Source organism: Sinocyclocheilus rhinocerous, unplaced genomic scaffold (assembly GCF_001515625.1).
Source record: "Sinocyclocheilus rhinocerous isolate Xijiao unplaced genomic scaffold, SAMN03320098_v1.1 scaffold896, whole genome shotgun sequence".
NCBI lineage: Eukaryota > Metazoa > Chordata > Actinopteri > Cypriniformes > Cyprinidae > Sinocyclocheilus > Sinocyclocheilus rhinocerous.
In genome coordinates this window covers 780,375-805,329 of record NW_015648505.1, presented here as the reverse complement: position 1 = coordinate 805,329, position 24,955 = coordinate 780,375, and the positions used below count along the sequence as shown (strand labels likewise).

At 34.9% G+C, this 24,955-nt stretch overlaps 1 protein-coding gene across 1 annotated transcript in view; it reads left to right on the top strand.

Moving 5' to 3' along the window:
• Window positions 1–24,955, top strand: part of LOC107709756 (ras GTPase-activating protein 4-like) — a 42,473-nt gene that overhangs the window by 4,222 nt on the left and 13,296 nt on the right. Inside the window, exons 2-13 of the mRNA XM_016514361.1 lie at window positions 1,584–1,640; window positions 3,331–3,444; window positions 3,653–3,714; window positions 11,050–11,182; window positions 12,457–12,538; window positions 12,630–12,767; window positions 14,681–14,772; window positions 20,421–20,538; window positions 21,118–21,271; window positions 21,408–21,472; window positions 23,023–23,135; window positions 23,236–23,428. Of these exons, the coding sequence (XP_016369847.1) occupies window positions 1,584–1,640; window positions 3,331–3,444; window positions 3,653–3,714; window positions 11,050–11,182; window positions 12,457–12,538; window positions 12,630–12,767; window positions 14,681–14,772; window positions 20,421–20,538; window positions 21,118–21,271; window positions 21,408–21,472; window positions 23,023–23,135; window positions 23,236–23,428 (1,321 nt within the window). The remainder of the gene's footprint in view (window positions 1–1,583; window positions 1,641–3,330; window positions 3,445–3,652; window positions 3,715–11,049; window positions 11,183–12,456; window positions 12,539–12,629; window positions 12,768–14,680; window positions 14,773–20,420; window positions 20,539–21,117; window positions 21,272–21,407; window positions 21,473–23,022; window positions 23,136–23,235; window positions 23,429–24,955) is intronic.

Genomic DNA, 24,955 nt, shown 5'->3' with positions numbered 1-24,955 from the left:
GCCAAGGGCAGTCATTACCTCAACAGAGGAATTTCAATATCCTCACAGTGACAACAGACATCTCTACACATGCTCTCTGTCAATTCACGGCTCATCTGAGACAGCATGCAATGAACAAATGCTCACCTACCAGACAGTGGGATGTCGAAATGAAAATAGGAGTCATTTTTTAAAAATTGGAAATGCCCACTATATAGATGCAAAAAGGTATTATTCATGTGACAAAGAAGAGGACGTCATGATTTTATATCTGAAATTTAAAGCTGAGGAGTGTATAGTTCCTAGGAATCTATGTGTTAGCATTTGCCATTCATCCCAGTGGAATTTGCTTAATTGGTTTGTACAGGATGAAGTCAAAAAACGATCTGCAAGTAGTTTAGCATAATGTTTAATTAAATATACCCTTTTCACATTTCAGGGTTTCTCAGAAGAGTAAGTCATCATAGTTGGGCAAAGTTCTACAGCTGTGAATGGGAGACTACATCAAATATATTTTTGCATTCCTATTTACTCAAATAGCAAAGAAAAACTCAGTGTTTTAATGAATTTCAAAAAGAGGAAAAATAGAGAGAGACTGATAATGTTAGTCAGAAGAGAGAACAATATCAAATTTACTGTCGCTACAATAGCTGCTGAATTGAAACTTCCTCACAGCAGCATTTTTTTTTTTTTTTTTGTAATTTGATGCAAAGGTAATATAATACAAAGAGTAGTTATAAAAAAAAGGTGATGCAGATGATCATTGAATCACATCACAGTCTGCGAAAAGGGTCCATGAAGTAGTTTTGGTGAAATATTATTTTATTTTTTATGCCAAATCAAAGTCATGTTGTGTGAGCAACAAAGTAATGGGAAGAGAACAATGTGCAAAAACAAACAAACAAAACAAAACAAAACAAAAACAGGAAAAACATAAAAAAGGAAATTATTATAATAGAGAGGACCCTTGAAGTCCTCCTAATTATGTGTCAATATCAATAATTCTCTTAAAATATGACATAATTTGACCTTTTTATGACAAGGTTAGTTCAGTTTGTAAAATGTCATGTGCAGCAGCTCTCCATAAGCTTAATGATTTATGAATGACTAATTCATGATATTTTTAAAAGGAAAAAAAACTAATAACCAACATGATATTATAATAACTATAATAAAAAACTATAATAACCAACACCCCATTAATGACTTTCCTCTGGAATCTCATTAATATCATGGTTGGATTGATAACGATTCTGTGAAATAAAATATTGCTAAGTTATTTCATATAGGTTTCCTTAAAAGCTCCAAAAAGGAAGATTCTTTGTGGGACTTGAAAAGGTTCTTCTATTGAATGAGGCTATAAAATCTTTTTTTAGTTATAATTAAAACATTACTTTTGAAGTGTATGATAAGAAGACAAAAATATTTTTCATTTAACCTTGTAAACCATAAAAGTATATTATCTTTCTATATTTAAATATGAGAGCAACAGCATCATAATTAGCATGTAATTAATTCTTGATTGTATAAACCAATCATGTGTGATCATGAGATTAATAACTATTGCCAGTATGCAATAACATTATTGTTCATTTCACTTGCAGAACTGGAAGCAGTGATCCATACTGCATCGTGAAAATTGATAATGAGGCAATAATTCGGTAGGTATGCAATAATCTGCCTAACATTATTGTTCATATTCACTTGCAGAACTGGAAGCAGTGATCCATACTGCATCGTGAAAATTGATAATGAGGCAATAATTCGGTAGGTATGCAATAATCTGCCTAACATTATTGTTCATATTCACTTGCAGAACTGGAAGCAGTGATCCATACTGCATCGTGAAAATTGATAATGAGGCAATAATTCGGTAGGTATGATCCCCCCCCACCCCCAGTCTTTGGGGAGCTAATATTGGTCCACGTTGCTATACAGCATATAATAAGTCAATTATCACAAACTGAACAGGTTAGAAATGAAATTTTCTGTGAAGCAGAGCTAATTTAATTTGTGCCACATAATTGAAATCTCTGCTGTTCCATAGATTGCTGTGTGGTTGTACCAGAGCTTGTGTTCCTCCACATTTGGCAGCTATATAAAGGTCACACTAAACAAACCTACGATTTGAGGAGTCTGAGGTGGAGGTTCAAAAAGCAAAATATATATGCTGTGACCGTAAGTACAGTGTGGGCATTGGAATTAAGAGTAGGAGGTAGAAGGTAGAAGAAATGAAAATCCCTGCTAGGAACAACTAGCACAATGAGAGCAGTGAGCATTTTGATCTGATCTTATTAAGTTTATTACATTGTTTTATTTGTTATTCACTCCACCATCTCTTTTGTGACTCACTTTATTCCGAGTGCCTATAAAAATAACTTATTTTCCAGCTGAACTGAAAGGTTTAACAATCACTCTATTGATATCAACAGTGAATGAATGATACTGAGTGTGAGTGTTTTCTGAGCCACAGTGATTTTTTTGGGTTGACATTCTTTCCCTGGAATACCAAATCTGAAGGTAAATAAGTGTTATGTATGGATTGTAGTCTGATGTTTGTTTCCACAGGATCCTTACCGCGGTAAATAAGCCTTGTGAGTCTGTTGCCGCAAGAGTGAAAATGCGATATGCTGTGTTTACGAAACATAGTTGCCTTAAGAGATGAACAAAATCCTAATCTTTTCTGATCAGATATTGACATTTCTATGCGAACCACCTGTCTGCCTATCACTGTGGTTAAAATAAAACTGCTGTCTGGTTTTGTTATTGTTTAAATAGAAATCATCATCATTATACAGATTCTCCAGACATTCTTTATTCATTTAGACTAGAGATATGTATGATGTATCCTAGTAAGATCAGTGTTGTTTTAGTATTATTTATAGTATTTCATATTTTAAATTGTAATATTTACAGTTAGCTTTCATTTTTAGATTTATATTTTAATTTAAACTGTAGTGATTTTGCCATGTGCTTTTGCTTTTTTTTTATATGTATATTTCTATTTAGCTTTTTAACTTTTATTTTTCAGTTTTAGTAATTTTAGTATTTTTTTTAAATTTCATTTAGTTGCCAATGCATTTCTTACTTTCATTTTAGTTTTTTTAATTTAAGCTTTTATCTAATAATTATATTTTATGTTTTTTTAAGCTTCATTTCAGTTAAAAAAGTTTTTTTAATTGTTTAGTTTTAGTTTCTTTTTTTAGTTGTTCTTAAAAAAAAAAACAATTTTGATGTCCAATATTTCAGAGGATGGCATTTTTCATTTATAGACACAGGATGATTTTTTAACTTTTCCCACATTGTGTGCAGAGTAATCATTTTGTTTTGTTTTGTTCATTCATCTTTTAGGACAGCAACAATATGGAAGACATTGTCTCCGTTTTGGGGTGAAGAATACACCGTCCATCTTCCTCCCTACTTTCGTACGGTGTCTTTTTATGTCCTGGATGAGGACTCTCTCAGGTCTGAACCTACACTAATCTATGTACTACTTACTTAAGTGTGATATTTTTCTGTAAAAATACTGTTTTCTGAAAACACACACTTTTTTAACTACTGATACAATTAAGGTTATTAAATTTAACAGCAGTGTAACTGTGATTCAAATAATGCTTAGTACTTATGTTTGCTTGATGGATACCTGCTGTCTGAAAAACTGTTCTGTTCACAGCCGAGATGATGTCATTGGGAAGGTGTCAATCAGTAAGGAGCTTCTCACTGCTAAACCTCAAGGTAAGAGAGGGTATTTCCTAGAGAGTATTTATTTACACAATTTATTCACTCACTGTGGTGAAATGGGAAATCAATATCCAGAGCCAACAAGGCATTTCTCAGTGTCAACAAGATTGAGACTGCAAGACGAGTGTTGCAAGAAAGCTGTGACAAATAATCAAGTCAGACCCGTAGTCATATGGTCATAAAAGTGGACTTTAAACTAAAAGCCATTTGACTGTCATGTGACTGTGATAAACCACAGACTTCCTCAAGTCATATTTAGTTAATATTGCCACATCTATTCATAATACTACACTCTAAAAAAATGGTTAAAAAGTTAATGGGTTAATGGGGTTGTTTTGAACAACCCGCTGGGTCAAAACAACCCAATAGCTGGGTTTGTCCCGTTTTAACCCAGCGCTGGGTTATATTTAACCCAGCATTTTTTAGAGTGTAAATTTAGGCATTAGATTAACCCCCAACTCTGAGTAGTCAAGACATGTATGCGCGGTTGACATGGAAGAGTTGAAAAATGCCAGAGATTTACATTAAAAGACAAACAACCATCAAACAACATTGGCTTCCTAAATAATCCCAGAAAGCACAGCCAAAATCAGTGATTACCATTTGTCTTCTATTCACTTATCAGCAATGCAGATGATGTGCAAATGTGAAAATGTATATAAATAAAGCTTTATTTTTTTATTTTGTTTTGCTTTTGTAATTATCTTCCATTCCTAATGTGCATTAAAGCAGCACTATGTAACTTTTGGCGCTCTAGCGGTTAATAAACAGAACTGCACACATCCCGCGGAAGAACATTCCAACCGGAGCTACTTCTCTAAGTTTATGTCTATGGCGAATCACGCAGGTATGTGTTACTCCGCAGCGGTGACGAGCCGACCAGGCTACAATAGTCCAAATATAAGTACTTATTATAAGTGTACCGTAGTGATTCGGAATAAGACAAAAACGCGGTTTGGAAGATGAATTCATGATGTACTCGCTCACTATATACATTTTGCAAATTTTTAACACAGAAAAAGTTACATAGTGCTGCTTTAAAGGGGAACAGTCCTTTAAACTTAGAAGTATTACACAGGAGTCACAGTGTAGGAATTTGAAGGAGTTATTGTAGGAATTTATTTAATTGTTAATTTATTTATGTTTAATTTTAGCGTTTTAATATGTGAATGTCATTATGCATGTTACACTACCATTCAGTATGTTTTTTTTCTTCAGAAACGAATTAGAAGAAATTAACTTTTATTGAGCAAGGATGCATCAATCAAAGACTTTTATTTCAAACAAATGCTGTTCTTTTGAACCTTCTATTCATCAAAGAATCATGACACAAATGCATCAAAAAAAATATTAAGCAGCTGTTTTCAACATTAATAAACCTACAGTAAGAAATGTTTCTTGAGCGGCAAATCAGCACATTAGAATGATTTCTGAAGAATCATGTGACACTGAAGATGGAAGGAAAAGAAAATACACTTCATAGCAATGTACTTTTGTACACCAAAGTACTCCAGCTACAGCAAGGATCCATGATGCACAGGGATGTTGTTAATAATACCAGCTGCGTTTTAATGTGTGACTTCATACGTGTGTCACAGGTAATCAAGTCATCAGTGTCCCAAATTCATGTTCACAATATACTGATTCACAACATAGAGAACTATGGAATGGAATGAGTCACAGTCATATTCTCTTCAGTATGCACCAAGTGTTTCTCAAGCAGATGTAATTTATTTACTCTGAAAACAAGACAACAATACTGATGAGAAAAATAGAAAAACTGCATGAACTGACTTTAAATCAACTGTAGTAGGACTGCCTCGTGTACTAGTGGGGTTCCTGTGAGGTGGTGATTTGAGAATGGTGCTGGTGAGTCATTGTGGTTGTCTGGGCTTGCAACTCATGTGTGTTGTGCCTGAGGGGCAAGGACACGGCAGGGTTATCCATTATCATGGCACAAAATGGAAGAGAGGATCACTCTTTGTACCCCCTGTGACGTGTTGATGACTAGTCACACAAAGCAGGCCATCCGTGATGGAATAGAAAAGCGAAATGACACCATTCATTAACATTGTTTAGTTTACTGTGCTGGTGTCTCAGAGAGATAGGGTATAATAATGATTGTTTGGATATGCGGCTCAGCTTGTTAGTGTTAACAATAGCCTAAACACGATCGAGAGCCCGTTAAATGTTGCCCAGCAACCCTAGCCTTGTTTCAGGACTGCAGCAGTTTTGTCAGAGGTAGTGCACTTCTCAACATATTGAGCTTTGCTTCTCGTGTGGGTAGTGCTGGTTCAAATCTGGCCTGTAACAGTTCTTTATCTGGTTCCCTACAATTTGTATATTACAAATATATATTTGTTTAATTATAAATGTTTATTACTGTGATAGCAGTACTTCAGTGTCACATGACCCCTCAAAACTCTAATATGCTGATTTTGTGAAACATTTCTTAGCATTATCAGTGTTGAAAACTGTTTTTCATGGCTAATTTTATTTATTTATTTATTATTTATTTGTGAAAGCCATGATACACTACCATTCAACAATTTGGGGTAAATAAGAAAAAAAGAAAGTAAGGGAATACTTTTTTTCACCAAGGATGGATTAAATTGATCTGAAGTGTCAGTAAAGACATGTATAATGTTACAAAACATTTCTACTGCACATAAATGCTCTTCATTGAATTTTCTATTCATCAAAGAATCCTGCAGTTTCCACAAAAAAATATTATACAGCAAAAACTGTTTTCAACATTGATATCAATATTGATAATCATTAATAATAATTGAGCACCAAATCAGCATATTAGAAGGATTTCTAAAGGATTATTTGACACTGAAGTTTGGAGCAGTAATTAAAATAGAAAATTGCTCTATTTTAAGTTTTTAAATTGTAATAATGTTTTATAATACGATTGTTTTATTGTATTTTTAATCAAACAAATGCAGCTTTTGTGAGCATAAGTGACTTCTATCAAAAGCATTAAATCTTAATGGGGTACATGTCCTAACCAGGCATGATATGATAAAAAATGAGCCAATAAATCTCTAAGATGCATCTGTTGATCTGACAGTAACTGTAACTCAAGTCAGCCTTCATTGACTTTTAAATGACTCTTTATGCTGGTTCTCTTCTCACCCTCACTCTCTCTGCAGCTATAACAAACAAATGGCCTCACATAACCTTTCTCTCCAAGGGCTCTGAAATAGCATTTAGTGAAAGGACACGTTCTACAGAGAACAGAAATAGCCCTGCGCTCAAGTTTCCCTTGGTTTGACAGGGTGTGAACGTTCAAGTTAGCTATAAGTCAAATCATAGTCTAATCACACCGATAGCAGCGTGAGATGGTGTGTAATAATTAGCTGAAAGGGGAACGGTGGCTTATTATGCAGGTTTTCATAGACATTCTAATTATGACATTCTTAGAATAGAGATATAAAGAAGAATGTGCAAGCACTGATACAGTAGATATTAGATAAATCATTTTACTTGCATTTTCCCCCTGCATTTTTTGGTGTGCATCTTGAAGGAGAATGATCAGTTAATTGTTTTATTGAAGCAGCCGTTTAACAGGGGTGTGCGATATTGTTGTTTTAAGGATGTGCATACTGACATTGTTGAGAATGTCGCTCAAAAAGCAAAACACCATCGAAATGAAAATAGTTCCAAGCAAAGACACAGCAGAACTGCTGCACATTTCTGAGCAACACAGTGAATAAATCATCAATTCGTTTCTGAATGAATCACCTGTTTTGAATGAATCGTTTGAATGAATGAGTTTAACAATCACTCATTACAACTGGTTTTAGTCTCATAGTTAAAATATCATTGCATGTTATAAATCATTTTATATTTCAATATTTAACATTTTTAAAACATTAATCCTACAGAATTATTGAATTGCAGTGTAAATGCATTTATTCCATCTTAATAAATGAAACACCTAAATGCTATTTTAGATGCAGCTTCTGTGCTGCTTCTGCAGTGCAACAATGGATTTTGTTGATACTGATTTCATTTGATTTGAAGTGTCTTATTATTCTAATTGAATGTAATGGTTACATTTAAGAATTGACCTAAAATATGATTCATACATTTACCAAGGTTATAAAAATGGCCTTATGAAGGTAATAATGCCCATTGGAATCAATTTAATAGGGCAGTAATTGCCTCTTAATGGAAAAGTTCATTTTTGTCAGTGCTGCGAATTAACCACTGCACAGAATATGAAGAATATGAAAAGCTTTGTGAGTCATCGTGAACCATCTGTCCATGATAGGCCTAAACCGAAGTACCAGCACAAAAACACTTAGCAAAATATTGTCTAAATATCATTATCAGAAAAATAATATATATATATATATTTATTTATTTATTTGTTTTTATGAAATATTGCACACCCCTAACAACAAATGATATTCATGTCACATTATGTCTGTAATGTGGTTTTTAATAAAGTATTGCCACCCAAAGCATTGTAGCAAAAACCCAGTGATGTGCTAAAAACATTAGCAATGTGCTAAAAGCACTTCATACTAGATGTACATACATATATTTAGCCTGTATGTGCAGATGAGGGAAGAATGCATGCTATTATAAAGGACTTTGGCTAGTGGCTCAGCATCTGTTTGAAGCAGAGACCTTGACTCTTTAAAGGTTGGCCCTGTGCATGTGTGTGTGTGTGTGTGTGTGTGTAGGCCACTGTTTTTGAACATATTTATGAGGCAGACCTTTAACTGTCAGCCAATGCTTCCTATACCTCGTTTCAGTGAAGCTGTCTCAATGCATGAATACTATATGAGTGGAAAAATTGCTTCTAGAAAATAGCTGTTTAGTTCAATTTAGTTGACTTTAGCTTATTTTTCCTGGTTCTGTTCTTTACTTTAAAAAGATTGTTTGCGGACAAATTCGTCTGTATGAATGTCATATTTCTGTTGTTAATTTTAGTGGTTGGATGATTGAAGTGAAGAATGTGCTATTTCAGGCTATTATAGTGATTTTGCATTCCATTCTCTTTTCAATTTATTTCTTTTGAGCAATACCGGATAACAACAAATAGTATTTTCCTGGAATGCTTAAGGTCATCTCTCTCTCTCTCTCTCTCTTAAATCTGGCAGTATTGTCTGGTGTATTGAAGATACAAATTACATCTGAGCTTCAAACAAATATATGAAATGTATGCATAATCAGATGCTATAATGATGTTCAGTTCCACAGAATAAACTGAAAGCAGCAGAAACGTTATTTCCATTCAGCTAAATGGAACGGTTTTCCTTGGCAGGCCCAATTTATTTTTGGGCTTCTCACCAGAGCAATAAAGGAAAATGGACCTTGACGAGTGATACACTGGAATACTAATTGAGAGGAAAACCTGCTTATCAGGCCACAGGAATAAACAAGCCTCATGTCCACATCAGGAAAGCCAAAAGTGACTGAGTGGTTTGATGGTCCTTGAGTCAGTCTTTCAGTGAAATATATTAAACGTGGCTGCTACCCTTGATATCCTAAATACAGAAGCTTTCTAAAGTATGGAGCCCCACACATGACATGTGAAGTGGTTGGATGATTGAAGTGAAGAATGTGCTATTTCAGGCTATTATAGTGATTTTGCATTCCATTCTCTTTTCAATTTATTTCTTTTGAGCAATACCGGATAACAACAAATAGTATTTTCCTGGAATGCTTAAGGTCATCTCTCTCTCTCTCTCTCTCTCTCTCTCTCTCTCTCTCTCTTAAATCTGGCAGTATTGTCTGGTGTATTGAAGATACAAATTACATCTGAGCTTCAAACAAATATATGAAATGTATGCATAATCAGATGCTATAATGATGTTCAGTTCCACAGAATAAACTGAAAGCAGCAGAAACGTTATTTCCATTCAGCTAAATGGAACGGTTTTCCTTGGCAGGCCCAATTTATTTTTGGGCTTCTCACCAGAGCAATAAAGGAAAATGGACCTTGACGAGTGATACACTGGAATACTAATTGAGAGGAAAACCTGCTTATCAGGCCACAGGAATAAACAAGCCTCATGTCCACATCAGGAAAGCCAAAAGTGACTGAGTGGTTTGATGGTCCTTGAGTCAGTCTTTCAGTGAAATATATTAAACGTGGCTGCTACCCTTGATATCCTAAATACAGAAGCTTTCTAAAGTATGGAGCCCCACACATGACATGTGAAAAAATAAATAACATGGCCACAAATTAAGAATTAATTCCCATGACTAATTTGTGGCCATGCTTTATTAATTAATTCCCTTGTTTTAGTTCAATCATGGCCACATTTCATTAATTTTTTTCCACATTTTATTCCTTCAATTTAATTGAGTTAAAATCAGGGCCATGTTTTAACTTCAGTGAAGGAATAAATGAGTACAACATGGCTATTATTTACCTAAAACAAGGAAAATAATACATAAATTGTAGGAGCAATTTCTTAATCATGGGGACAGTATTTCTTGCATGCAAGGCTAAAGTGAAAAGATAAAAATAACATAAATATTAAACTTTTTTTTATTGATCAGACAACTGAAATTGCATTGACACAATGTGTACCTGTAGCTCAGTCAGTAAAACATAAAAGTCATAATTTCCCACAGAATACATGCATGAATTATGAATCTTTAGTTTAATTTGAGTCACTTTGGATTAAGTAATTTAAATGCCTATACCTCAAAGAAAGTTAGTTACTTTTATGATGGTCATATACTAACATTAGGTGGACTTGTGGAAAAGAAAAGAATATGCAGTATGGCTTGTTTTATGTACACATATTTCTACACACATTTTATTTAAGTAATTATTCACTACATCCCTTCCCTTTCACCAAAACTCTGAAATGTACATCTTTGTGTGTTACATGACTGATTGTGACACAGCAGTTTGAATATGCTGAATAAAGAATTAGATTTGAGAGCACATTTAATGAACATCCAACAGTAAATACTCTTGGTCTACCATAAGCTTATTCTGTAGAAATACAGCAAGGCCATTAATTCTATTACCCTAAGCCTCTTAAAGCCAGAGATACTGAGGAGGGACATGATATATTACATTTATCCCAACTGTAGGCCTACATGCGTATGTTTACTGACTTTCTCCTATCAGGTCATATGGGTGTGTTTGCAGGTATACAGTAATGTTATGGAGCAGTAGAAGCCATAATAATACTGCTCTGAATTCTGCTCCTGTATGGCACTGTGAACTAGATCGCTTTAGGGTCCTTGAACTTACCATGACTTGATTGCCTGCTAAATAATTCATATCAACGTCAACGGCAGATATATGAACTCTCCTTTTTCAGATTCTTGTCATTTTTTGTTTAGGTGTAGATGGATGGATGAACCTAACAGAGATTGACCCAGATGAGGAGGTGCAAGGGGAGATTCACCTCCAGATTTCGGTGCTGGGAGATGGAGATATTCCACGAAAACTGTGCTGCCAAGTCCTAGAGGCAAGGTGAGGAACTTTGAGGAGCGGCAAATGATTTGTGACAGAAACTTATTTAGTTATTTGTTTGTTTTCGTGCATCTTTAATGATCTGTATATCCATTTATCAATCGATGGACGGGAATTGTAAAGTATATAACAGTTCTGGTTCTGATTCCTTTAAGCAGTTCCGGTTCCTTAATGATTACATTTACATTTCTTTTAGTATGATTCTTTTAGTTATTTTAGATGTGAGAAATAAATATTTAGAAATAAAAACTAGTTATGAACTTTCAATGACCAATATTTCTACAGCATTTATTAATCTTAGTTAATGTTAATTTCTACATTTACTAATACATTTTTTAATCAAAAGTTGTATCTGTTAAAATTAGTTAATAAGTTACTTTTATTAACTAACATTAACAAAGGTTAATAAATGCTGTAAAAATATATACAGTATTGGCATAGTTAGTTCATAACTAATGCTTTAACTAAAGTTAACAAATAAGACCTTGTTATAAAGTGTCACAATTTGCTTTTTAAGGTTTTCAGGCGGCATAAATGCAATACAACAATTGGCCTTAACTATATATTAAAATATATAAACAATACAAAATCAACACAAAATACAAGTTCATATACTATGCTGACAAAATGTTAATGCTGTTGAATAGGAAACTCTTGTTTTATTTTTAGGGAAGTATTTTTGGTGGTGGTCACACTTTATTTTAAAGTCCAATTCTTGCTATTAACAAACCATTAATTATGACTTTTGCCTCAATAAACTCCTAACTTGCTGTTTATTAATTAGTAAGGTTGTTAAATTTAGGTATTGTGTAGGATTAGAATATGTGCTTTAGAAGCACTAATAAACAGCCAATATGTTAATAATAGGCATGCCAATAGTGAAAATTGGTCCATATACTAAAGTGTTCCCTTAGTATTTTATTTTAATAGAGTGTTTCATCTGCATCAGTGAAGGAATGCAAGCCATTTAGCATGGCTAGTGCCACAAAAACACTGAATTTTAGTGCCAAAGGTATACTTGTCTGAATTAAACCGTGTGAAAAATGGAACAAGATACTCTAGCATCACATGAAATTTAGCCTGGGTTAGCAATTTGATGTGTAAATACCATTTAGGCAATGTATTTAAAAGATTTTGAATCAAAAACAAAAAAACATGTCATTGTGTGTGAATCAGGCATTGACTGCTAGAATGGGGATTCAGAGATTTGATCTTCATAGGCTACATTTGGATTTGCCTCTAATAGCCTTATGTACTTTCGGCTTGGTTTCTAGAGATCTTGCAAAAAAGGATCGCAATGGGGCTTCTGATCCTTTTGTCAGAGTGAGATACAATGGCAAAACGTATGAGAGCGCGGTAAGGATGTGTCTGTATATTTCTGATTTCATCTGCCACACACTTAGATCTGTCTGTCTGTTGCTGATTACCATGACCCTGCTTCCTCCAGGTGGTTAAAAAGTCCTGTTACCCACGGTGGAACGAGAGTTTTGAGTTTGAGCTGGACGAGACGCTTTCTGACACTAGCCTTTTGAGTGTGGAGGTGTGGGACTGGGATCTGGTCAGCAGAAACGACTTTCTGGGAAAGGTGACTGTACAGACATTTTCTTGAGCATTTAGAGATTTGGTTTAGAGGATTTCCTCATGTTCTAAAGCTGACCTTTGTCTCAGTTTAAAATAAATCACAAAGCATTTAATTAGTACGACATTGTGTGTTTAAAATAAAAACTGTCATTATTTTTTCACCCTCATATTGTTCAAAATGAGTGTGCTGTACTCTCCGTGGATCACAAAAGTATAACTTTTAAATGGTCATGCAGCTCTTTTCCATTCAACGACAGTTCATAGTCCAAAAAAAAAAACTGAAGAAAACATATATCATGATGACAAGAGTCCATAGAACTCATGCACTATATTCCAAGTTGTTTTTTTATTTCATCACGATTAACTGAAAAGACAATACGTCATTCACACACGTCACATGCTATATATATATAAGCTACATTAAATGATGGAGAACTGCACATGATTTGAAACAACTGGGAATGAGGGAACAAATTATTAAAACATGGTCATGAATTAATAGGTTGTGGGAATGTTCTTAATTCATGGCCACGATATTCATTTTTTCTTCCACATGTCATGTTCATGGCTCCATACAAATAGACCTACACTGAACAAAAAAAGGTTTTTGGTCATTTCCATTTGTCCTCTTTATATTTAGAACAATAACTTAAATGAAACAAGCAAACAGTCAAACAATGCAATTAATTATTCATGCCCCAGTGCTTGCTGGGAAAAGTGCAAATGGAACAGAAACACAAAACCATTATTTTTTTCATATTATATTATATTATATTATATATGTGTGTGTGATTGTAACAAGTAGTGTGCTAGTAAAAGCACACACCGCAGGAATAATCCAAAAACAGTCTTTCAAATTATATATCCACACAAGAAACAGAAGGAATCAAGAAGCAAAGGGTAGCACAACACGTAGACAAAAACAATAGCAGACAAAGGACCAGGGAAAAACAGAGGACTTAAGTACTAGAAACTTAATTGGGAGAACTGAAACAGGTGTGGAGCTAATATCATGTTATTGGGGTCGTTTCAACCCGCTGACATGAAAAACAACCCGCGCAAACAAAGTATTTTCGCTTTCGCAACGAAACACACAGCGTCCTCACGACATGGCGGCAGCGAAGGCAGCAACAATAAAGTTACACCTTCTTTCTTTGCATGAACATTTGGGCGGCGTTATGCAAATCTTCCCACACAGTGACGTAGACATGTGGGGGCGTTTAAACGAGGCGTTTTAGGAGGGCGTCGTTGACTCTTAACTTTTATAAAGAATATCTCTTTGGGTTTGAGACTTTAGTCTTTGCAACTTTAGGGGTCTTATATATTCACGAACAGCTTGCAACACTCCAAAGAGAAAGGAAAACTTGAAATCGCATCATATGACCCCTTTAAAGTAGCCCAATTCCGTGGGAAACTGCGGACTTGGCAACACTGCCCGTGATGCTAATCTGCAGTGATTGGTCCGATTGGTCGATTTCATTTCCATTTCATCTTGCCTGTAATGCCTGATAAAGCAGCGTTTGTGAGCGCAGTGCTGCTTTGTGTACAGTGTTACCGGGGAAACCACTATTTTTACTGCTCCAAAAGTGGCACCTAGTGGCAAAGAATGAATTTTCATTCATAACTGTAATTTAAGTAACTGTAATTTAATTACAGTTAAATTTATTTTTAATAAATTTTAAATTTAATTCAGTTACGTAATAGCTGGTTACTAATTGCACTATAGTGCAATTCCTGAATTTACCTAAACAATTGAAGCATAGTCACTGTTTCATAACATTGCGTTTGTGCCTCTGTTTGACAGATGTTCACTGTGACATTGCCTTTGTCACCCAATAATAAGTGTTCCAATTGCTGTGTTTAGCTTCGGTTGCTTTGACAGCTAATTGTCACATCAATTGATGTGTTTTCCTTCAGGTCCTGTTCAACATCAACAAGCTTCAGTCTGCCCAGCAAGAGGAGGGCTGGTTTCGCTTGGGGCCTGACAAATCCAAACACAGTGAATATGAGTGAGTGTATTTGGAATTGTGGCAAATATACACACCGCCTAAGCAAACCTTGAGCTTTGGTTGCCACAGCAACAAATATTCACCTTTAACGGTTGCCTGTGGCAGAGCACATTAAGCAATTGGCAGAAGGACAATAAAATATAATGGATAACAAAACTAAAAAAAAAAAAAAAAGTGCAACTTCCCTGGGAATTAGTCTGAGCTAACATTGGAGGATTGTTACGCACTCTTCCCAGGCTTTCGCAGTGTTACGCTTGTGTGTTCTGCTCCATGTGTTGACAGGAAGTACTAATCCTTTCCCTGGCTAAATCCTGGGATTTTTTTCTGTTCGTTTGCTCGATTTTCCCCTCCACCCATCCCTCCTCTCCACCCATAAGAGATCATTTGGCCACGTGGATTGACAGTGGGGATTATATCTCAAGCTGGCACAGGAGGAGTGGGATGGAAAGGCTTATGTAAAAACTCCAGTAAGGGGGATTCGGTTGGGTGATGATAAAAGCTATGCGTCATCTGAGAGCTTGTGTTGAGTTTGTGGGTAGATTAAGACAGAGAGTGTTTTTGGGGACACAGCGTGTCAGTGTGACAGACTTGTGTCCACATGGGCAAAGGAGTCATTGACATTCATTCATTCGTTCATTTATTCATTCACTTGACATGATTGTGCTGAAGAACTTACTGTCTAAATCCTTCTACGAGTCACGTAGTTCAAACTCCACTTCTACACGGATAAATGGATCAGGCTTGAGCACCTCTACACAATGTTTGTAGACAAGGTGTAATATTATGTAAATGTCGGTAGCAGATAAGGGCATTTGAGTGTCATATGTAGACTTTTTTTATTATTTAAAATGTTGGACCATTCCATATTCATATATCTTCTTAAAGGCCAAGGGATTGTATTTAGGATGTACATGGACTGTATATCCATGATTTCAGGATTAACCCGCATGTTCCATTGAGATTGGCTCACAGTTTGACTTTATTGTCCTTAAGTTGAGGGGGTCCTAGAGATAAAAAATAATAGGAGTATTTCCAGAATTAAAAATGAAAATTCTATCATCATTTACTCACACTCATGTTGACTTTCTTTCTTCTGTCGAACTCAAGAGAAGATAGAATGTTGGTAACCAAATACTTTCAGATTCTGTTTACTTCAGTTATATTTTTTGACCAGACAGTTCCCAAGTCAATGGGAATTAACCTAAATTGTTTGGTTAACCTCTGTTAACATCTTTTATTCATTTCAAACTCTTGTAATTTGACCCTCTGACCTAATCAGAATCAGAAGAGCTTTATTACCAAGTATGTTTACACACACAAGGAATTTGACTTGACGACAGGAGCTTCCAGTGTAGAAGAAAGTACAAACATAGTGCAGACATACATGATAGTGCAGACATACATAGGAATAACACAGTAGGGATGTAATATAACACTAATATAATAAAAAAAGAAAAATTAAATAATGTACTATATACAGAAATAGAAGTATAGGAACAAATGTAATTGTTTAGATATAAACCAATAATAAACCAATTCATATTAATTAATATAAACTAATATTAATATAAATATGAATATATTAATATTAACTAATATAAATTAATATAAACCAATTGGACAGATATTATTGAAACACTAACCCAAAACTAATGTAACATTTTGATGGACTTTTGAAATAACTTCATATGAACCTTAGCCTTTAAATTTTGGAGTTTCAATATGATACTTCAATCTTAAGATTTTCGAGCTATTAAAAGGGACTTGGGCCCTTATAATAATTGATTTTTACTAATGGATGTTAATCTACACCACTGTTTAAAAGTTTGGGGTTGGTACGATTATTTTCATGTTTTTGAAAGACATTTCTAATGCTGCATTTATTTGACCAAAATACAGTAAAAACAGTACTATTGTGAAATATTATTAAAATTTCAAAATACTTGTTTTCTATTTTATTTTAACATATATATTATTCCTGTGATTTCAAAGCCAATTTTTTTGCATAATTTCTCCAGTCTTCAGTGTCACATGATCCTCCAGAACTCATTCTAATATGCTGATTTGCTGTTCAAGAAACATTTCTTATTATGGAGAAATAATGTTGATTGCATTAGGATGGGTGATTGTGGGCTGACTGGTTGTTTTGGATAAAAACCATTTGGTTGGTGTTTAAGTTATTGTGGATTTGTTATTTTGTAAGGAATATATAAAGATACGAAGATCATATAAAAATATGAAGATGTAATATATTAAAAGATATACTGGAACGGTATGGAATTGTATACGGGGTGGGAAAAATAATACGCTTTTGCTTCATCCCGCTCCTTTTCGGACATTTGTTATAACGTCTTTGGGACGTGGTTTTTCTTTGGTGCTGCAACATATTTGTTGTGTTTATATATTTTGTTTTATATTGTGCTTTGTTCGAAATAAAATGAAAAAATGAAAATAGTATTATCAGTTGTGCAGTTATACAATTTAAAGCATCTTTGCTGAATAAAAGTATTCAACTCTTTAAAAAAAACCCCACCTCAGTAAGACCAATATTTTAATGGTAATTTATGTCTGTAAACGTTACATTAACTATTTAATATAGAAGACTCAAGAACATTGAAATGACTGCTGTAATATTAAACTGATATCGACAGTTCCTTGGTAAACCAAAAAGCTGGTTTTAAACTTCGCTATATTTTAAGAATGTTAAACTATATTATAAAATATGCTACCACAATTTTGTTTTCAAAATTGGCAGGTTTAGGCTGCTTTGAATATGCTGATGTACGACCATCTGTTCCTGCTAAACAGTTTTTACTTTTTTCTACTCTGACCAGATTTAAAAAACAAGATGGGAATTAAAATGTCACAGCCAATCCTGAACAAAGGATTATTTGACTGTAGGGTTGAATTTTTTTTGCCCACATGCAATAGCAAAAAAAGCATTGTTTGATAATCTTGTCTCTGAGTCATCATGGCCCTGTATATATTTGCATAATCAAATATATAGTTATTAACTTATTTATATTTTTATAACTTATATATTTTTATATATCTTCATGCTTCGTTAGGATGTCCCTGATGTTATTTGTGATTTTTCTTTAGGAAGGTTTTTTTTTACTCATTCTGATGTCATCCTGATGAAAAGTTTCCCATTAAGCTTCTATAATCTCTGGCTCCCCTTGGGTGATCCGCTCTCATCTCAGTGAACAAATCAAGCTGTTGTTGTTTTTGTTTATTTTCTCTTTCTTCTCTTTTCACTCCCTCACCATCTTCTTCCTGATTGGATTTTTGACGGCCTACCATCTGTTGCCTGCTGTTCAGTGACTGGCTGTTATGGCGGCACTCACCACACACACAGATACTCTCTTCCAATTCCCACCTTCCCTTGAGTATTACCCATCTTTACAGTGAGAGAGCATGTGGTGTATGGAGTGACTGCATGTGCAAGTTACAAAATATTAATGCTATTTGGAAAAAACAAAGCTTTGAGAGGGTCATATAATGACAAATCTAGTTTTCTTAATCTTTCGAAAAAATAAATAAATAAATAAGAGGAAATGTTAGATAATTCCAGTCCATTTTTAACAGTTTGTGTGCCACATTTCAGTGTGGAGTGTTTTATGAATCAATGTGATAAAAGCAGTTTACCCAAATTGAAAATACTATGGGAATTCCCGTCAAATAATGACAGAAAATTTCTTTTTGGGTGAACTATCCCTTTAAAGGTAAACCTTTATTTTAAGTCTTGAGTAATTTGCTCATTCATTATAGCAGTATCTTGATTTAATGGGCCTGGGATGAATTTCACCCCAAGAGGAGACTATAACAGATTGGATATTTTTAGACCCCTTTCTCCAGGGCTTCTGACATTTTCTGTCCCTTCTTGTACCTTGGACCCTTTGTCAATTAAGTAGGTGCAACTCTTGCAAACTTCCTTGTGGTTTGTGAGTTCTACATGTAGAGCAATCAAAGAGAAAATAGGTCACAATACTATTTACACTATGAAAGCACTAATTATGCTGTTCAAAATACATATAACTGTGGTTAAGTAAACACAGCATCAGTTTCTGCTTGTTTGGTGTGAAAACAAAATGCTGATGCTCAACAGACTGAAACCTTGTGTGCTGTGCGGAGGCAGTATATTAAGTCATCATAGGCCTATAAAAATGTTCAAAAATGTATGCAACTTAAAAGGATAGTAAATTTATATTTACATCTCTTTAATTATGGCGCTTTCTGAAATAACTTCTTAATGCAGCATAGAAAAGAATTCCAAAGAATTCCAAGATTTTGGATGAGACCAACAAAATGATAATTAGAAATACATTTTCTGTTTATTTTAATTTAATAATAAACTTAATATTACCGTTTATTGCAAAGTCAATGCTATTAATAATTGTTTAAATAAATATATTAGTAGTAGTATTCATAAAATAGTTCAAATATCTAGTTCAGTCATGAGGCTCTAGATGGTGCAGGCTCATAGGTCCTTCACATGCAATGTGACAGCAATTACATTATTTACTACATGGCACAAGCTGATTGGCCTCTGCTGATTATGCAGCCAATGAGATTCCTTATTCAACATTTAAATAGTCTTGTTCAGTATTCGCTGCAAGCTGGTCCTGCAGTGCATCAAAGTTCCTCTGAAACCCTCCACCTCCCCTAGCTCCACCTATCTAGATCTGCTATGGAATTTATATATGCCTATTCATGCAGCAGCATATTTTACATTTTCACAGCAGCATGTCTGTGCATCTGTTGGCAGTAGCAAGTCCATTTGCTCTACAGCAGTGTGTGTGGCAGATTTAGCCTGTCAAGACATATCCATTAACATGCTAAAACTTGAGAGTTGAGAGTTGTCATGGTTGAAATATATTAATATTACTCCAAAATCAATTAAATATATAAATTCAAAACAGATTATTTTCCTGTTACCTAATATTTGTGTGAACTGTGTATGTTAGAATGTTTCACCATTACCTTATCATCATGCTAAAGTCAAAGTCTTTTGAAATGAAATGAGACTCATGTCTTCCCTGTGGAGTGTTTTTAGTGTGGTTTGCCGTGTTCTACTTATAAAGTGTTTCAAGAGTTTTTATGGTGATTTGGATGCCACCTACGTGGGCAGTAGGTTTGCAAGCTTGTTTTGAGGATTGTGCGGCTGCGGTCTGCATAAACCGAGTGCCATTTTTACTTTAGTGTGAAACATACATTTCTAAAGCCAAATTGTCTTCAAATGCTTGCCGCAATATTGTGTTTTTCAGTTGGGCTGCCACGGTGTCCTCATTTTCTGTTCCATCATGACAGAGCTAGAAAACACAGCCACCCACATTCACAGTAATAACATTTACTGTTTGGCTTTTTTATGTATCACTGAACAAAGCAGTGTCCTTAATGGAGTCATTCTGGGTAATATTGTTTGTCTGCCATGCTGAGTTTTAGTTCCTGGAAAGGTTTCACTGTGTTTTTTCATTATGAGTAAGCCCTCACAGAATGTTTTCTTAGGTGAAACTAAAGGTTAATTATATTTTTTCACAGTTTTTTCATCAATCAAACATTAAAATCACATTTTAATCCAAAAAGTGAAGACACTATATGTCAGTAACATAATTTAGTATTGCTGCGATTCTCTCATTCTCTCCTAGAGGAACTCTGGGTTCTCTGCGTCTGCAGCTACGGCTTCGAGACGAGGTTGTGTTGCCATCCAGCCATTACAAGCCACTCACAGAGCTACTCAGCCAGTCGGTCGGCTCTCAGCTCAACGTGAGTCTGATGCCATTTGGACTGAACCTTATCTCAGGGAATATGCCTGTGCATTATCTCTTAAATTCACATGGCATATTCCTCGTAACAAGATAACAAGACATAATTTGGTGTATGGATTGTGAAATGTGGCACTCGTTGTTATCTGATCTCATTTGTATGCATGCGATGGATACTTTATTCGTGCCTGCTCATGTTAAAGGGACAGGTCACCCAAAAATTCTCACATCATTTACTCGCACTTACAGTATGTTGTTCCGAATTTCAATGGCTTTCTTCTTTCTGTGGATCACAAAAGAAATATATGGTAAATTTTTCTATCTGCTCATTTCTGTACCTTTTGTGTTCCAAAGTCATATGGGTTTTGAACAACACGAGGGTGAGGAAAGGACCATTGAATTTTCTTTTTTGGGGTGTACTGTACCTTTAAAATGTTGCACAGTAGAACAAGCAATCAAGCAAGCATGTTTTTTGTAGTTAATGTGTTATGGTTTTAGCTCACAGTGTTGCATTGTGTATATCTTAAGTTAATTTTAAGCATAACCTCATTTGTGACTGAAATGATTGTGTTAATTGTAGGGCAACTTCCCTGATTTCATCATGCTGATTGATGAGACCACTACAGCAGAGAGCAGACAGGAAGTAGCTAATAATCTAGTGAAGCTGTTTTTGGGTCAAGGGCTTGTCAAGGAGTTTTTGGATGTTCTGTTCAAACTGGAGCTGGAAAAGACTAGTAAGCAAACAAACACGAAACATATACGTGTGAATTACCTGTTTATTTTAGTAGCACCCATACTGGTAAGGAGCTTTCTAAATCCTATGTGCACTGTCATGCTATTGATGCTATGATTTTGTTTGTTTTTCTTCAGCTGAACCCAACACACTATTCCGCAGTAATTCATTAGCATCCAAGTCTATGGAATCATTTTTGAAGGTAAATATGCTTATATAATATAATCCACATGATTTCTTAAACCAGGGAAATCCTAGTTCAGTGGTAAAAAAAAAATAACAACAGAATTTTGTTGAATTTGATATGATCTATGAATTAAAAAACATGTGCAATATTTTTTTAATTGTTGTGGTGTCACTATTATTATTAATAATAATTATTAACATTTTTGTGTATCAAACTGACCAAAACTAGTTCAACAAAAATATGAAATTCAACAAAAAATGTCACTATCTAACATTTTCAAATTGTATTATATTTTTATTTTCACAAATTGTGAATTTACTGTATACAGTAATTACACCTTTTTTACACTTTTCAAATGCTGTTTAATGTTTGTGCTTTTGGAAATGAATCTTTACTACCCCTAAGTAGACTTATTATTTTGAACTTTCGGGAATGTTTAAAATACTGTGTAAAACAGTCCCACTCCCTGTTCAAGCCGTGTTATGTGTCAAAAACCAGGACTGTCCCCAAAACAAGGAAGACTGATCGCCCTAATATGTGTCGAATGTGTAATAATTATGCTGAAATCTTTAAACTGATTTCAATTGAATATGAAATCCAGACTTTTGACTTGCAGCATGAAGTCTGATACTCACTAGGCGCGTTTCCATTACAGATTTACGCAAAACTTTGGAGATATTTTATAAATGTCGATAAAAAAAAGTATTGCGAAATGACGGCGTTTCCATTAACCAATGTTATGCGACTAAAACGTAACCTTTTGCCTCTCGCGATAAATCATGGCAACGGATTTGGGTGGGATTTTAACGGATTTTGACTATATTTATTCAAAGGAGGCGTAAGCGTGTATCTTTACAGAAGCAGCACAGAGAGCCGTTTCAGAAACGTGCGTGGCGCGGCTGGAATAAACACAAGCATTGACTAGAGTGGCCGTAATCAGCTTCAGTGGCCGTATCAGAGCCACACTGCACCGCAGACGTGTGCAGTGTAAATTGTCTAAGCATTAATGGTAGGAAAGCCCCTTATACTGGAGACCGGCCACGTATGAAGTGTTTCTTGGAGGTTATAGTAGGCTACACTGACGAATGATCATGATTTTTACATACGCCATGTGACCTGTAAATGCGAAAAGCCCGTTTCCATTGCAGTTTTGCGAATTATTCCTTTATCGCATTGCCTGAAAAACCACCTCATGCGAGCGTAAAAACTTTTTTGCGATATATGGGCGTTTTGGCGAAATTGACGCGTTTCCATTAGGCGTATTTTCAATTCGCAATTTCAATTTAATGGATTTTTTTATGTAATGGAAATGGAAACACGCCTAATGACATTTATTGTAGTTAAGAACTGCACACATTTTGAGAAAAGTTTGTAAAGACAAACATGAATCAGTAAATATGTTAATTTGGATTTCATGTTAAATTAAGCATCAGTTTTGCTGTGTTGCAGATCTATTCCAGCTTAATCCTCCTGCTGTTTTATTATATTTTATTCCAGCAGTTTTCATAATGTGATTATATGCAATATTACACAAAGGCACCTTTGTCTTCATTCTCTCACGGCAGGTGGCTGGGATGCAATATCTGCACAGGCTTCTGGGCCCGATAATAAACCGAATCTTTGAAGAAAAGAAATATGTAGAATTGGACCCAAGTAAAGTAGAACTGAAAGAGGCAGGGTAAGACAAAAAAATGGATGACTCCTACTTCCAATTAGACTTTTCATGGTTTGTAAAGGTCATTTACTCTGAATTTTTCCTGGGTCTTTTGGTATTATAGGTGTGCAGGTTTGCACCGTCAGCAGACTGAGTCTGATATTATTCAGCAGAGCTCCAGCCTCCTGCAGTCGTACCTGTCTGAGCTTCTTACCTCCATCCTGCAGTCGGCCTCCTACTGCCCCCTGCTCATCTGCCAGGTTTTCCATCAACTCTACCTCAGGGTTCAGGAACGCTTCCCTGACCCAGAGTACCGGGTCAGTCACGTACATTTTCAAAAATTATACTTAAAAGTTCACCTGGAACAGTATGGGTTCTCATGGTGTGTCCTAGTGTCCTGACAATTCACTAAAAATGTAAATATGTCCAAATTTCAGTTGATTTAGTTGCCCATTTTTGCCCCAAAAATTCCATAGACTTACACTGATGACAGGCCTTACTAGAATATAATGCAGATTTATGGGTGGACTACTTTGACTATTTTGTACCTGTAACACAGTTCATAGTTTGTCACAGTACCATTTTAAAATGAGACATTAAAGGATAGTTCACACAAACATACATTTTTTGTCATTTGCTCATCCTCATGTTGTTTAGCCCCTTAACTCTCACTGTCCCGCTAGCAGAACACCTAAGTTTACTTCAATATATTAAAATTAAATCCAAAGCTAATCATGACAAACTATATATCGTTGGAAAGGTCTAAGACTCCTAAACAGATATTTTACCACTGTTTGTTGTTAAAAATTATGTAGGAGCAGTAATAGATTAATTTATGACAAGAGTGCACCTCAAAACATATACACCATAACAGGAGCTCTGACCTTTGTCACAAAAATTCTATTCGTTTCCTATCACATGTTTTAGTAATCATCATATATTATATATCATTTGAAAGCTTGAAAGCTAAAAACCTCAAAATTCATCTTGGGAAAACCGTTTTGAAATCGGACATTGCGTTACCATAGAAATGGTACTTTAAAATCTTTTAGCGGGCTCCTCCCCCTTAGTGCGGCGTGTCATATTACAAAATGTATTACGGTCTTTTGGAATCGAAACTTTTTAGAATCTTGACAAAATACATATCGTCGGAAAGGCCTGAGTCTCAAGATTCCATATTTGGTATGATAGGAGTAATACTGAGAGAGAAATTTATACATTTGTGACAGAAAAATGTATTAAAAAAATCCAATGGAGTTTGGATGGCACCCGGTGGCTGTTTGTGGTATAACGCCTAAACAAAATTGCATAGTAACCTCAATTTTTTTTATATCAACTTCAAATTTGGAACACAACTTATTTAAACATATGGCTTTAATTTTATGCCAAATTTGGATTAAAACCTGTTTTGACAAATATTTATTTTATATAAAATAAAATAAAAATAGTACAGTGCATTTTCTTTACAGTAAAATTAAACTTCTATAACTTTTTTTTTTACTTTCATTTTTTTAAAATGATTTCACTTCTGCAATAATCTGCTAATTGTCTTCTTTAAAAAGAGACCAACCTTACGTCTGTATTCAAAAGCGTTCATGAATTATAACAATTTAAAGGCACAATATGTAATTTTCGCCGCTAGAGGGCGCGTATTCAAAATAAACAAAGAATCAAAGGCGTAGTTTGATGATGCCTTGACTGAGTGTGGAATCATGGAAGTTATCGTCTTCATCCCCACAACCGATGCAATCCGACGGGACTCGGGCAGAAATCATGTTCATGGATGAGCTAATGATTTATTAACATAGTAGAATGAAGCAGGGTGAGGCTGAAAGCCGTCGAAG